The sequence below is a fragment of the Oratosquilla oratoria genome, chromosome 8, assembly GCF_046742065.1.
Source record: "Oratosquilla oratoria isolate Oo_2021 chromosome 8, ASM4674206v1, whole genome shotgun sequence".
Lineage (NCBI taxonomy): Eukaryota > Metazoa > Arthropoda > Malacostraca > Stomatopoda > Squillidae > Oratosquilla > Oratosquilla oratoria.
In genome coordinates, this window is record NC_134784.1 from 6,703,972 (window position 1) to 6,718,586 (window position 14,615).

At 38.1% G+C, this 14,615-nt stretch overlaps 1 protein-coding gene across 2 annotated transcripts in view; it reads left to right on the forward strand.

Moving 5' to 3' along the window:
* The window catches only part of LOC143027565 (meiotic nuclear division protein 1 homolog), an 82,115-nt gene that overhangs the window by 43,767 nt on the left and 23,733 nt on the right, over nucleotides 1-14,615 (forward strand). For both annotated transcript variants that reach the window (XR_012966614.1, XM_076188876.1), the window contains exon 2: nucleotides 8,423-8,547. Coding sequence is in view for 1 of the 2 variants with exons in the window: in XM_076188876.1 (XP_076044991.1) it covers nucleotides 8,458-8,547 (90 nt within the window). In the remaining variant the exon portion in view is untranslated. The remainder of the gene's footprint in view (nucleotides 1-8,422; nucleotides 8,548-14,615) is intronic.

Here is a 14,615-nt window from a genome sequence, read left to right on the forward strand (position 1 = left end):
CCTCCTTGTCTTAATTTCTCTAAGTCTTGTTTGTTTTTCAGTTTATTGTTTACAAATCTGTAGAATAGTTTTGGTTGATCTTTACACTTTTCTATAACATCTTTTTCATATTTTCTTTTTTCCTCTCTGCACTTTTGTACATATTCATTTCTATAACCAGTATATATTTTCCATTTTTCAGGTCTTCTGTCTTTTTTCCATCTGTTCCAGGCTTTGTCTCTTTTGTCCTTTAACTCCCTACAACTTTTGTTGTACCAGCATTTTACATATTCTTTTTCTTGTTTTTGTCTTGGGACATACTTTTCCACTCCTTTTTTGTAAATTTTTGTCAAAATATTCCATTTCTCTTCCACTGTTGTTTCTTCTTTGTATATTTCTTCCCAGTTTTCTTGTTGGAAGAATTCTCTTATTTTATCAAAGTTTGTTTTTTCATACATCATTCTTCCTTTTCTATATTGTTCATTTCTTTTCATATATTTTTCTTCATTAAGTTCCAGTTCAATCAATATGTGGTCACTTTTACCTATTGGTGTTTTATATTCAATCTTATCTACTATTCTAGGTTCAGATGTAATTATTAAGTCTAGCCTCGATGGTTCTTCTTCATTTCTATACCTAGTGTTCTCTTGTATCCATTGTGTCATTGAATGGTCAGTAATCATCTCAAGTAGAGCATTTCCCCATGAGTCATCACCACTCTTTACTGTCATTTCTTCCCAGCAGATTTCTTTGCAATTAAAGTCGCCCATCATAACTATTCTTCCTCCGTCTTCCATTATTTTAGTTAATGCTATCTTTGTGTCCTCTAACATACTTTTATGTTCACTCTCCTCCCATGAGGCTGTTTTCGGAGGCACATAATTGATCACAAATTTTCTGCTCTTCTTATCTCGGTCTTCCACTTCTATCATAATCATCTCTACTGTATTCTTTCCATATATGACACTTTTCACGTTTATATCCCTCTTAGTCAGGAACATAACTCCACCCCCTTGTTTTTTCTCTCTGTTTCTAATCCAATAATTGTATGTATCATGTCCTACACTGTTGGGTGGTAGTGGGCCTTTTAATTTTGTTTCTACAATTCCCATTATGTCCGGTTCTTTTTCTTTCAAATAATCATTCAGTTCATTCAATCCTGTTATCAATCCATCTATATTTGTGTAAGACACTCTTAGTTTTCTGCCACTTCCATTGTATTCTCTGTTTCCCTTATGTTTTTCTTTAGTATGTCGAACTGCTTTATTTTCATGTTCACTACTCTCCAATAGAATCTCTCTTTCTCTGACTCCGTTCTTTCCTCGTTTTTTGCCTTAGCTTCAATTCTTTTCTGCTTTTCTGCCTCTCTTTCCTCCTTATTCATTTCTCTTTTTATCCATACCTTTTTATATTGATCATTTGTTGCTAGTTTCCCTGTCTTGGATAGAATTTTCTCTGCTGTTGTTTGTGACCTGAATTTAATCTTAATTGGTCTGGTCTTATCTGTACTATATTTTCCGAGTCTGAATTTTTCCTCAATTTCCTTTATAATTTCTGGTTCATCTTCCTGGACTAATTTTAATAAACTGCTTACTCTTTCATTTTCCTCCTTGATTCTTGCGGTTCTATCTGGGTTATGTTTCTCTTCCATTCCTAATATAATTATACATTTCTTTTTGTCAGCTAATTCTCTTACTATATTCTCCTTCTGTCTCATCACTTTAATAACTGAGTCTTCATTATGTTCTTTCAATTGCTGTTTGACTATGTCAGTGAATGAAACCTTATTCCCTTCTTGAGTTATTCTCCAATTTTTAGCTTCTGTAGCTATTTTCTCTTTGTTTTCATTACTATTCTTCTTCAATTTCTCATTCTCCTCCTTTACATTTCCTAACTGTCTTTTTAGGTCCTCTATTTCTTCAGTTAAGTTTCTGTTAGCCTTCTCTAGTTGTTCCAACCTTTCAATTCTTTGGAAGATGGAGTCTACGTTACCTAACTTACGCTCCAAGTCCTCGATCACCTTATCAACTCTCTCCTCTAGTCTTATCAGTCGGGGGGGGGGGGGGTTGTGTCCCCCCCACCCTCTTTAAATCCCTGGAACATATTCTCGTCACTTTCTTCTGTATTGCTCCTCTCTATACTTCTAATCTTTACATTTTTATTTGCCATTTCGTCATCACTGAGCTGGTCCGGTGGTCTTTTCATGTTGACCTTACGCCCGTCTGCCTGGGCCAAGTCCACCACATCCTCATTTCCTTCCATTTCCCCAGCAATCCCTCCCCCTCTCCTCTTTCCTTACTTTCCCACTACCTCACGAGCAATTTCCCCCCCCCTGCAAATACAAAAAGGCACTTCTCTTTGCGTTGGTATCCACAATCTGCACTTTTCTTCAGAGCGCTCTGCAAGCCGTCCGTTCGCTGAAAGTGTGTGTGTGTGTGTGTGTATAAGGTTAAAGTATTACCCTTAGAGAGGGCCATATCCGAGCTCTGAACTCTCATTTGGGTGGGCAGTACCTGTCGATCATGAATATGATGTAAGTTCAAAGACCATGATGTCACACAGGTAACCACTAATGAGTTGAGCTTTCTTCCTAGCTGATTAGTATTCCTGTAAGATTTCAAACATCTAACCAGTTACCTTTTGCCAAATTTAGCTCTGATGTCTTGAAATCTAACTTTTTATTATGGTAATGTACATGCAGTTCAATGGCCTAGAAATTGCAAACACTGAAATTGTACATGTTTGAACCTGTTGTGAGTGTTCCCCGTGTAGGTTCCAGGGGATGATAACAAGAATAGACCAACTGTGTAATGGCAAAATCTACAACAGCGGGAAATGTGTAGTTCTTGTGATTTAATTTGGATTTGATTAGCTTTTTATTTTTATCAAAAGTAGTTTTTTTGTATGATGTGTGAGTAAAAATGGCACGGGTAATCATCTAGGCGAGAAAAATGTATGTTACAAAAGGTGGTGTTGGAAGTTTCTATTTATTTATTAATATTATTATTATTAGATATAATTTGTTATTATTATTATTTATCAGATAGAAGTTATTTTCTCTATTGTTATAGATACTGCCCTAGATTGGCCCTTTTCAATCCAAATAAAGCAAACCTAAACTGGATTAAGATAAAATTTGGCAATTTTAATTAATTTCCTGTAACTGTAATGGTTTATTGGTTATTGCCATCAAAGGTAACTTTACATTTAGTGCATAAGTGGTTATCAAATCATCAGTTAACTGTGCCCATCAGTGTCTTGCAAACAGACTGACCAGGAATTACTTATACATTCTCCCAAACCCAGTAGGCTTAATATGTATTTGCACGTGTTTAAATCAATCTTCAGTATCTTGGTGCATTTAGAATTTTCTTTTCTGGTTAATGCCAGACAAACTTGTTAACCTTTTCTTTGCTACCACTGCCCACCTTGAATGCCACCTTTACCACCTTTATGGCACCTACATCTTCCTTGTGATGTTGGTGGAAGGAAGCAGTCATTATGACCAACAAAATACTGCTTTTTGTTACTATTTATGACTTTATGCTTGTTCAGTCAGCTCTCTATGAAATTCTAATTCTGTCTTGATGAGGGGAACCCCACAGTGCAGCAAAAAGGTTAAGCCTATGCAACAGATGTGTTATTTTTTTCTCTATTAACTTTTTCATTGATACTGATGGAATGTGGATTTCTTTTGGCTGCTGCAAGGCAATTGTAATTATCTAAAGGATACCTCAAATGCAATGAAAGGAGGGAGAGAGAAGATTAGGATAAAAAAGAAATTAGGTCTAGATTGGATGAAATCCAGTTTTGTTCAGAGCACAACCCTCAATTGATAAAATTATCTCTGATTACCCAGAACATGAATTTGTGAGGTAAGCCTTTCAAGAACAAATTAAATCAGACATAATCAAGTAACCTGACCCAAGTGCCTTGTATATATGAATATAATTTATGTAATTTATGATTTCATTCTAGTTGTGGTTCTTAACAAATTGTATTACTGTAATTGCAGAATCCTTATTTTGTAATAAAATGCTAAATTATCAAATGTTTTATTTATCACTCCAGTTCCTTTACTGTTAACATTATTATTGTTAGTATTGCTCTAGTTATAATTTTACTAAATCAAGCAAAGAAACAATGGTTTGAAGTTGCTGGTACTGTACATATAGGAAAAATATTATACTTTATAAAAATCTAGGAAATATATTACTCTGTTAATATATGGTACCAGTTACTGAATATTCGACTCTTTTAGTCTCCTCTCCATCCCTTTCCTCCTCTTTTCCTCTCCTCCTCCCCCTCCCACCCTCCTTCGTAGTCATCCTTGCCCTCATCTTTCTCTTCCCCCTTCCCTCCTCTTCTCCCTCCTCTTCTCCCTCCTCTTCTCCCTCCCTCCTCCTTCCCCCTTCCCTCCTCTTCCTCCCTCCTCCCTTACCCTATCTCTTACCCTTCCCTCTTCTTCATCTTCCCCTTTTTGCCCTTCCCCTCCCTCTTCCTCTCTCCCCTTCCCCCTCCTCATCTCTCTTTCCTCCTTACCCTTGTTTCCTTCCTCCCATCTTCCCTCCCTCTCCTCCTCTTTCCCTTCCCTCCTCTCCCTTCTCCCTCTGCTTTTCCTCTCTCTGCTCTTCCTCACTCCCTTTTTCCTCTCTCCTATCTTCCTCCTCCCTCTCCTCCTCCCACCTTCATATCCTAATTACTAACCCATAGAACATTCCAAATATACATGGGATTAACCCTGTTCTCACCACATATCCAGCAAGGAGTCATTTAAGGATGTCAATATTCAATATTCTTCTTTTTTATTATAGCTTTTGATGATATGAAAAGAAAATCCACCCTCCTAAAAGAAATGAATAGATGTACTGAAAATAAATAGAAAATAACTGCCAACCTATATGTCAACAGCCAGCCCTGTTCTGCATCTAAACCCATCTTGCTCATACCAACCATGTTCTCCAAAAAGTTATAACATAGTAGAAGATGGAAGACCATGGATTCTGTTTCTCCACACTATCAGTGGCCATGCATTTCTGTAAATGGCTATCTGTATACCAAGAGCTTTTTCTCCCTTATAAGGGAGGTAGTTAAATCAGGCATGTGCCTATTCCCACCAATTTCACTCCCCTTCACCACCCTTTCCATCCCTCCCATCTCAGCTCCTCATGGATGATGGTCATCCCTGCACCTGCCAACTGCCCTGGGTCAAACACAATGCAGCAAGACTCAGTACATCCACTTCAAGGCCACTTCACTTAATTGGCAACCCCCCTTTCTGTCCCCTCATGCAGAAAAAGAGAAGATAGGTAGAAATACCTTTGGGCTGTGTCAAAATATCATTCACACATAAGCACCCCCTACCCACCATCCCCCCATCCCTCCCTTACATAACAGTATCATCAATACAAAGTCAATTTGCACTCATTCCTATATCCTGCCTGCTCCCTTCCTTGCTCAACAGACATTCCCCTCTTGCTCAATGCCCCCTTCATCCCATCCATCCATCTCATCCTCAGTCGTCCCCTCAAGTTCACTTGCTCCACCTCTGTCCTCCATGCCTATTTTACTACTATTTCATCAGTCATTCTTTTCATGTGTCCAAACCATTCCAATAATCTCTCATCAACCCTATCTGTCATCTACTTTTTCACTTCCACTCTCCTCCTCATCTTGTTTCTCACTCAATCCAACCTAATTACCCCTACCATACTTAGACATTTCATCTTAAACACATTCAAACTTTTTCTGCTTATCTTAAATTCCAACCCTCTGCCCCAACTTTCCACCACCTTTTCTGCCCTGTACCCACAACTTCCCCCATGCATCCTATTTAATCATATGGGGTTCACAAAAACCCAGACAGAACAACTTGACAAACCACCCAAAAACAGTTGAACAATACACTAACAGTTATCTTCATATCAACATAACCAGCACTTTGTAATTGCTCTAGTATTCCTAAGAATAGGACATTCCTTTCTCACACAGGGCCATCTCATAACAGGAAATGACCCTCCCACCTGCCAGTCCACAAAGTTTTTACAATACCACACATACTACTAGAATGTCTGATTTACGTAGCACTTCACAACAACAACCCTATTTTGTCATCTAACTCCTCAAACAATGATAACAATGCATCAAAACCTGGGAGACAGAATGTCAGAACTGGTATCATTTCAACACAACTTCCTACAAAAAAAACTGACCTCTTGACCAAAATATAAACACCTTTAACTAATTAGATCAAAATATGAAATACAAGATGATATATGATGCCAGTGTGGGATTGTCCACAAGGATAGAAGCACCAGTAAATCATAGTCTCAGCAACCAAAAAACTAATGTCTGTGTTGTGTATGTAGTTGTTTATACCACCAGCTACTAGGAGGAGGAAAGGAGTTATTAATTGTCAGCTCTGTGTATGTTAAAAAAAATGGAGAGTGCTTAAGACATTCGGGCCTAGTTCAGAGATTTCAGTGGCAGTTTCTTGGAGTTGCCTCTTCAGGTAGAGATGAGAGTTGTGGGCTTTGGAGGATTGCTATTCCTTCTCCCAAGAATCATGCAATTAGACTAAATCTTGACCACGAGTTGCTCCCAACATTTTTTAAATATCTATTTTGAGGTCCTATCAGGCCCTGAGGCTTTTCTCATCCAATGATCATAAAAGGCTGAGCACTTCCCTCACTTCTACATTTATATCTTTTAAACCCAAATTATTGTTAATATCTTCCTCTACAAAACTGCTCTCTGTTGTGCTTACATGTAGATTGGAAACTTTCATTTATTATTTCTGCCTGAGAAGAAGCATCCTGAAATAGCTCACTGCCCAAATATTATTGTGGGGATTCCTTCCCTATGTCTCAGCCTATCATTGATAAACCTGTAAAACAGTTTTGTTTCATCTTTTGATTTGTCTACAATATGCCTTTAAAATTTTCTTCTCTCCTCTGTGGATCCTTGTGTAGTCATTTCTAGCATGTTTGTATGCTTCCTTTGTTCTAATAGTTCCTCTTTTTTTCCATTTTCCCCAAGCCATATTTTTTTTCTCTTAGTTATCTTGTACCTTTTATCGAACTGGTCTTGTTTTTGCTTATTCCTTCCACTAATCCTCAGCACATATTTGTTCACTCCCAAGTTGTAAATGTGAAAAAAGATTTCCCATTTCCTCATAGTTCTAGTGGTATTCATGGATCTCCAGAGCTGGGCTTATTGCTCCCAGACAGGTAGTGTGTTACCGAAATATTAGCATATGCATACACAGTAATGCAGACTGCTTTAAAGAAATTAAAATTTGTAATGCATTGATGGAAATGCACCCCAGATTTTTTGGTAACACACTACCTGTCCAGCAGTAATGTGCTCAGCTCTGTGGATTCCTCCCAGTCTGGTTTTTCAAAGACTAGCCTGAGAAGTATTCCATCCCAAAATTGAGTCTGATTTACTGTGTAATTCATTCCCTGGGTCTATTCCCTCAACTGCCAATTGAAATTTAAGTGTTACATGATCATTTTTCCTATAGAGCAAAATTATATCAAAAAGCCAATGATGTCTGGTGCCTTAACCTCTTTAATACGAGTCAAATTCTTGCAGGCAGCCTAGTGTACAATGATTCGATGATGTGTCACAATACTCACATTATAGAATATAAAGTTACAGCTGTATTACTCGTTCTCTTTCACTCTGAATATTAATAACCCCTGAAAATATGATCAAGTCAATTCACAGAATATGGGGATCACTCAGCTTCAACTACAAAATGAATATAATCAAAACACCAACACCAGCATCCTCATATACCCACTCACACCTTATGGCACCTACTTAGGTGTCATCATATGAAAGGGGTTAATAGTAAGTCCAACCTTGTAGGAGTGACTTCTCTTCATACTCCAGTCACTCCCTATGCACATTTGATCATTGTGGTTGTATCTCAGGCAAATGGTGTTTCTTGCCCAGCCAATTCTGTGTTGGTGTTGTTTTAATGCAGGGTGGTGACCTGAGTGGAGGCATGCCAGTACAACTTTTGTCTGATGCCCCCAGAAAGGAACTGCTAGCTAACCAAATATTCTCCCTGCCTCCACGCAGAACCCTCTACGGTTTCAGAGGTTTAAGCCCAGAGGCATGTGGAAACGGATGAGACACGTGCACGCGCATGCTTCTCTTCTCCTTGTCCTCGTCCTCGTCCAAGAAGCCAGTACCTTAGATATTGTTTAGTTGAAGATTTCATATGATTCTTCAATCTTTGTCAGCATTGCTGTTGATTTATATTTTACTATGTGCAGCATTGCAGCAGTGTTTCTGTGCCATTGTTGAAAATTCACTTCAAGTTTTTAACCACACTATATTTCTTTTGTATTTTACTTAACAATTGCCAGGGATGCAACAAACTTATCTTGCAGAGATTAGTGCAGTTATGGTCACTTACATTATATTTCAGATTTGAGTGTACTTTTATGCATTGCTTGGCTAAGGATGTCACGACGCAAAGGACTAAGTCTGGAGGAGAAAAGACAAAAAATGCTTGAACTTTTCTATGAAAAGAAAGATTTTTACCAGCTTAAGGCAAGTTTTGCATTCTTGGCTGCCAATTTTGTATTTATGATGCTGGACTCTTACTGTTAGTTCATGTGTATGAATTAGAACTTTGATGTTTTTGCCTAGTTATAGTGTACAGGAAAGGAGCAACATTCATGGAGTCCAATTTCATATTCTCCAATTTATCATACTTAGCTTTAAATTCATGTATGGTTCCAACATTGTCCTTATTTTCCAGTTATCATACTTAAACTCATGTATTATTCTAGCTTAGGCTGTGTCACATTTTAAGATATTCTAAGTATTTATGCATCTGCATAGACAACTATTTCTTCACATCCTTTAGACATGTAGTCTTCCTTAATGTGTTCTCTTGACCTCTGAAAACCCTCTTAACCTTAAACTCTTCAATACATGTCAAATTCTCATGCACAGCATCGGATGCCTGATATACAATAACTTGATGATGCATCACAATACTCGCGTTATAAGATATAAAGACAGTTGATTTACTTGTTCTCTTTCACTCTAAGTAATAATAAATGCAGAAAACATGATGAAGCCAGTTCACAGACTTTGGGGGTAACTCGGCTACAACTACAAAATAAATATGATTAGGACGCCAATGTTGGCATCCTTGTATACCCACTTGTGCCTCGTGATGCCTACATAGGCATCATGAGGTCTCTTCTGTCAGTATAGTCTGTCCTCATTAGCAACCTGAATACTGTAATCAAATCATCTTCTCTTCAATATTTCTTTGTTGGCAGGTCCAGTGCTTTTAGTCTCTCCTCATATGGTTTATCTGCCAGGCTGAGAACTAGTTTGGTTACTGCCTTTTGTATTCACTTGATCATGCTTATATTATTTAGCCTGATGCATATTCTAGTCTTGGATAGATCAGGGTTTTTATAATTTTTTTTCAGTATCTCTCCATCCATGTAATGAAAAGACTTTTAATGTTCTGAAGCAGTATGTCTCTCTAACAATCCTGCTGATATGTCTGTTGTGCTCTGGGTTTGGTGTGGGGAAGTCATGTGTGAATAGGGATAGTGATAGTATTGGTCCTTGGGGGTGATCCCAATTTGCAATCATTTGGTTCCCAATACTCTGCATTCTCTGCTGGCTAGGTTTGTCAACCATTTCTTGTCAATATAACCCAGATAATTTTTTTTTTTTTTTCTATGTTTTGGTGAGGTAGATATATGTTGTGATTCCTAAGATAAATCTTTACATCAGTTTAAGTACAAGATAGGTCTATAGGATGTTGGGTTCTTTGGTAGTTTGTATTTAGGATGGTGATTATGTATATTCTTTTCCAGATTCCTGTGATGTTATTCTACAACTTTGAATGATTGAAGATATTAGACTTTTTATTACTAGAAGGGCCAGATGTTTCAGGTGGTATTTTGATATCTTATATGGGCCCTCTGTGTGTGTTTCTCAGCTTCTTATTGATATTTGTACATTTGCTGGAGAAAGGTGGAGTAGCTTGTGTCTGGTTTTATCTTGCACATCACTTGTTATTTTTCTGTTTTCTGATATTTGAATGGAAACCCACAGCTCCACAATGGTTGGTCATGGTCCTTGGGTCCATCCTGATCAATCTTATCTACCTGCTCTCCCTTTACCTCCTCTCTCTGCTCAACCTCCACACCTGCCACACCATCCATCCATGAAAACTACCACCATACTTTGTAAACATTTCATCTCAAACATGCTTAAGCCTTAGGCTTTCTGCCTCCTTCAAACTCAAGTTCCCATTCAATACAATGTCATTGGCACAATTACCCCTTTGTACAGTCTTCCCTCTGCATTCACCCCCAGACACTCATTTCTCTTGACACTTTTCATTCCCCCAAGGCACTTCTCACCTCACCCATTTCTCCATGCCCCTCAAACTCCCCTCTAATACACTGCCACCTCCTGTACATCACCTCAATCCACAGTCATCCTTAGCCCTCTCCTCCCATACACTTTCCTAAACCCCACCGTCAACTACCACAGTTCCTCCAGCACTCCTTCAACACAGCCACAAGTATACTGCTATCCACAAACAACAACTAGCCCACCTCCCACTTATCCTCAGTCCCACTTATCAGCCCCAAACTCCCACCTAATAAACCAATGACCACCTTCTGCACCACCCCATCCATGTACACACATTGAATAACCATGTCAACATCACACAGCCTTAGTTCAGTCCCACCCCAACCAGAACCCACCCATCCAACAAATCTGCAACACACCTCAGTGCCCCTCTGATAACCTTGTCATGTACTTTCTCTAAATCCACAAGAAAAAAAAAGAAAAAAAAAAAAAAAGACATCCCCAATCACAGTCGAAACCTCTTGTTTATCTACCTTACCATGGAAACCCAATCCCCTTTCCTCCATTCCATTACCACACTCCTCCCCACAACCACTCCCTCTGCCTCGCCTAATCCTTTCAACCAACACCCCATCACATGCCCCACCAATTACACCAAATAGAATCCCTCTAAAGCCTTTCCCTCGCATAATGGCACTATGTATGCAGTTCTCTAGTCCACCAGCACACCTCTTTCCTCAAGGTACACATCAAACTTTCTCACCAACCAGTCCACTACAACTACTCCTTCACATGTAAGACACTCTACCCAACACCTGTCCAACCCAGGCAGCTTGCCAACTTTCATTTCCATCAGTACTCTTTGTATCTCCTTTCCTTTAGCCCATCACTCTCCTCTCTCATCAGTCACCATGCCACTATCTCCCAATACTACAATGAAACTTTCCTTAACCCCCTCCACACTCAAATCCTGAAAAAAATCCATTTATCTTTTCCCCACTCCTTTCATTTCCACTACCACTTGTCCATCTGCACCTTCCACCCTCTTCTCATTACCCAGCTCACCCCCTCATTCTTTTCATTTCCTTCCAAAAAAAAATTCCCTCTCCCACCCAAAAATTCTTTGTCACACTTTTTCTTATTTTCTCATTACCAGGGCCATATGCACTACTGAAAATCCATATCTCCCATCCCAGTTTCACCTTTGCCAATGTTATCCTTGAAGACACTTCATTCTACTTCACCATGCACTATTTCATCCCTTACCAGCAGTACTAATAACAGCATTATCCTTCCCTGCCTCAACCTCTCATCACTCCAGCCACCCTACCCACCATGCTCCCAGACTCCTTTCCCTTTTAGTTCATTTTCACTCAATACTAACATCTTTCTTTTCACAAACAAACTACCAATCTCATCTCTTTTACTCTCATCCATACAATATCCACACACCAGGGTTCTGGTTGGAGTACTCCTCCCAGACCCTCTTATGTTTTCAATTTTTATAGGAGAAAAAGACAGAGGGGGGAATCCATAGTCCCCTCATTTTGTTGTACCATTTAGTTGCCTTCTTCAACATGTATATGGTCACATTGGCAGCATTCTTCTACCCTCTCACCACAAAGTGATCAGGAAGAGGGAGTGTGTGTTGAAATATAAGTTACTCCCATCTTTGGATTCACTAAATTTTACCTTGTGCTGCCACCAGCTACAACTTCAATGTGTCTTTTGAGTTGCAACAAATACAAGAGAAAGGTTCAAATGGTTAAGATGATGAGGTAGTGATTGTTGGGATGACACAGGGATAATTTCGAAAATCTAGGCTAAGAATTGTCAGTGCATAGGGTATTCAAAATTTAGACAATGATATATGCTTCAAAACAATTTACTTAGAAAGTTGTGCATCAAGTCAGCATAATCCTAACTAGGACACAAAAAGATATACATGCTCACACAAAATCAACATCCTTTGGTCAAATAAACCTTCATGAAAAGCCCAAATTGCCCCCTTGTGTGTATATATGTATATATATATATATATATATATATATATATATATTGGTATATTTTGGGAGCAGGTTCTCTTTTAAACAGGTTTGATTAAATACGACAGTGTTCTGGAAGTTGTTAATTTTCTTTTGTGTGTTTTCTATTTTTCTAATTATATTCTTCCCTTGGATAGGGTGGGCATAAACCAATTCCTTATAATTCTCCATTTTATTACATGTTCTGTCTTTAATAAGACATCTTCTGGTATTTCTGTTTTAAAGATACAATATACATTTATGATACTACAAGTTTGAATTACATTAATGGTTGGACGTATAAAGATTATATCTAGAAAGCAAAACTTAGAATTACAATTAAGTTGAACATATTAAAATTACATTTTAGATTTAATGAAAAAATAACTACTACATACCTTATAGGTGAAATGTTTAAATGGCTTGCAGCTACATCTTGACCCTGGATGACCTTCACTTAGGAAGGTGTGAGGTGATTAGCAGATTACCCGTGATCTCTGGCCTTTTAAATGGTTCAGTGACTGTACAGGGGTATATTACCTAACATCTAATATACCCCTCTACAGTCATAAAATGCACTCCTTCGCCTCTTCCTCCCCCTCAGCACAACCCACCTCCATTCCCCCTTCACTTTCTCTCCCTCCTCCCTCTCCTCCTCCTCCCCCTCCACACAACCCCTCTCCTCATGAGGTCACTGAACCATTTAAAAGGCCAAAGATCATGGGTAATCTGCTAATCACCTCACACCTTCCTAAGCGAAGGTCATCTAGGGTCAAGATGTAGCCACAAGCCATTTAAACATTTCACGTATAAGGCAGGTAATACTTATTTTTTCGTTGAATTTAAAATGTAATTTTAATGTTAAACTTAATTGTAATTCTAAGCTTTGATTTCTAGATATAATCTTGTATATGTCCAACCATTAATGTAATTCAAACTTGTAGTATCATAAATATTTATTGTATCTTTAAAACAGAAATACCAGAAGATGTCTTATTAAAGACAAAAATGTTGTGTAATAAAATGGAGAATTATAAGGAATTGGTTTATGCCCATGCTATCCAAGGGAAGAATATAATTAGAAAAATAGAAAATACACGAAAGAAAATTAACAACTTCCAGAACATATACATATACATATATATATATATATATATATACATATATATATACATATATATATATATATATATATATACACATACATACATATATATGTACATCCATACATTATGTGTGTAAACACAATCAAATAAACCAATACACCAACTTAATCAGATGAAACGGATGCATAGAAAAAATGATCTACTTTCACTTTAACTCAGAAATGTAATTTCCTTCTGAGGAATGACTTTTTGTTTTTATTTTTCTTCTTTGTTCTATCTTAACACAGGACTAAAGTCAATTTATTGATCTCAAGCCAGAACAATTTGGGTTCCCTCATTTTCCACAGCTCCATATGGACTTCAAATCCTATACTTGCCACCTGGAACATGGGTACCAACATAGAACTAGGAAAACTGCTTAATCTACAGTGTCAGTGGCCCAATTTTTTAAAGTATTTCCTTTTCACTTCAGTTTACTATACACTTCCCCCAGTTTATATAAAAGTTTATACAAATTTGCTATTTCCACAATGTTATCTTGAAGTCTATAAGAGACTGTTGTCACACCAACATAATGGAACAGAGATAGAGAACATGTGCTTTTTCATACCTCCTGAGAGAGTTGGTTCCACTACAATTCCCTAGTACAGCACACACTAAGTTCATTTCTTTTCGAGGGTTTTTCCTGGTCAGTACTTTCTTTAGACTAGGTGGTGTTTTCTTTTAACTAGTTTGATAATATTTTCTTAATGGTTTGATGGGATGGTTTGGACACATGGAAAGAATGAGTGAAGAAAGATTAGCAAAAGAGATGTGGAAGCCAGAAGTGGATGGAGTGAACTTGAAGGGATGACTGAGGATGAGGTGGATATATGTGGTGAAAGGGGCTTTGAGCATGAGGGGAATGTGTTGAACAAGTAAGGGAGAAGGCAGGGGATATGGGTGATTGGAGAATGGCTGTGTATGCTGCCTGAAGGGGATTTTCTCCCTGTCTTCTCTCTTTTCTCTGTTGAGAGAGGAAGAGATGAGATGGGGGTGGGGAGTGGTTGTGTGTGGATATTTTGGTGGAACTCAAAGGGATTTCTCCCCATCTCTATTTTCTGCATGAGCGGATGGAGAAAGTGGTGTTGCAGAT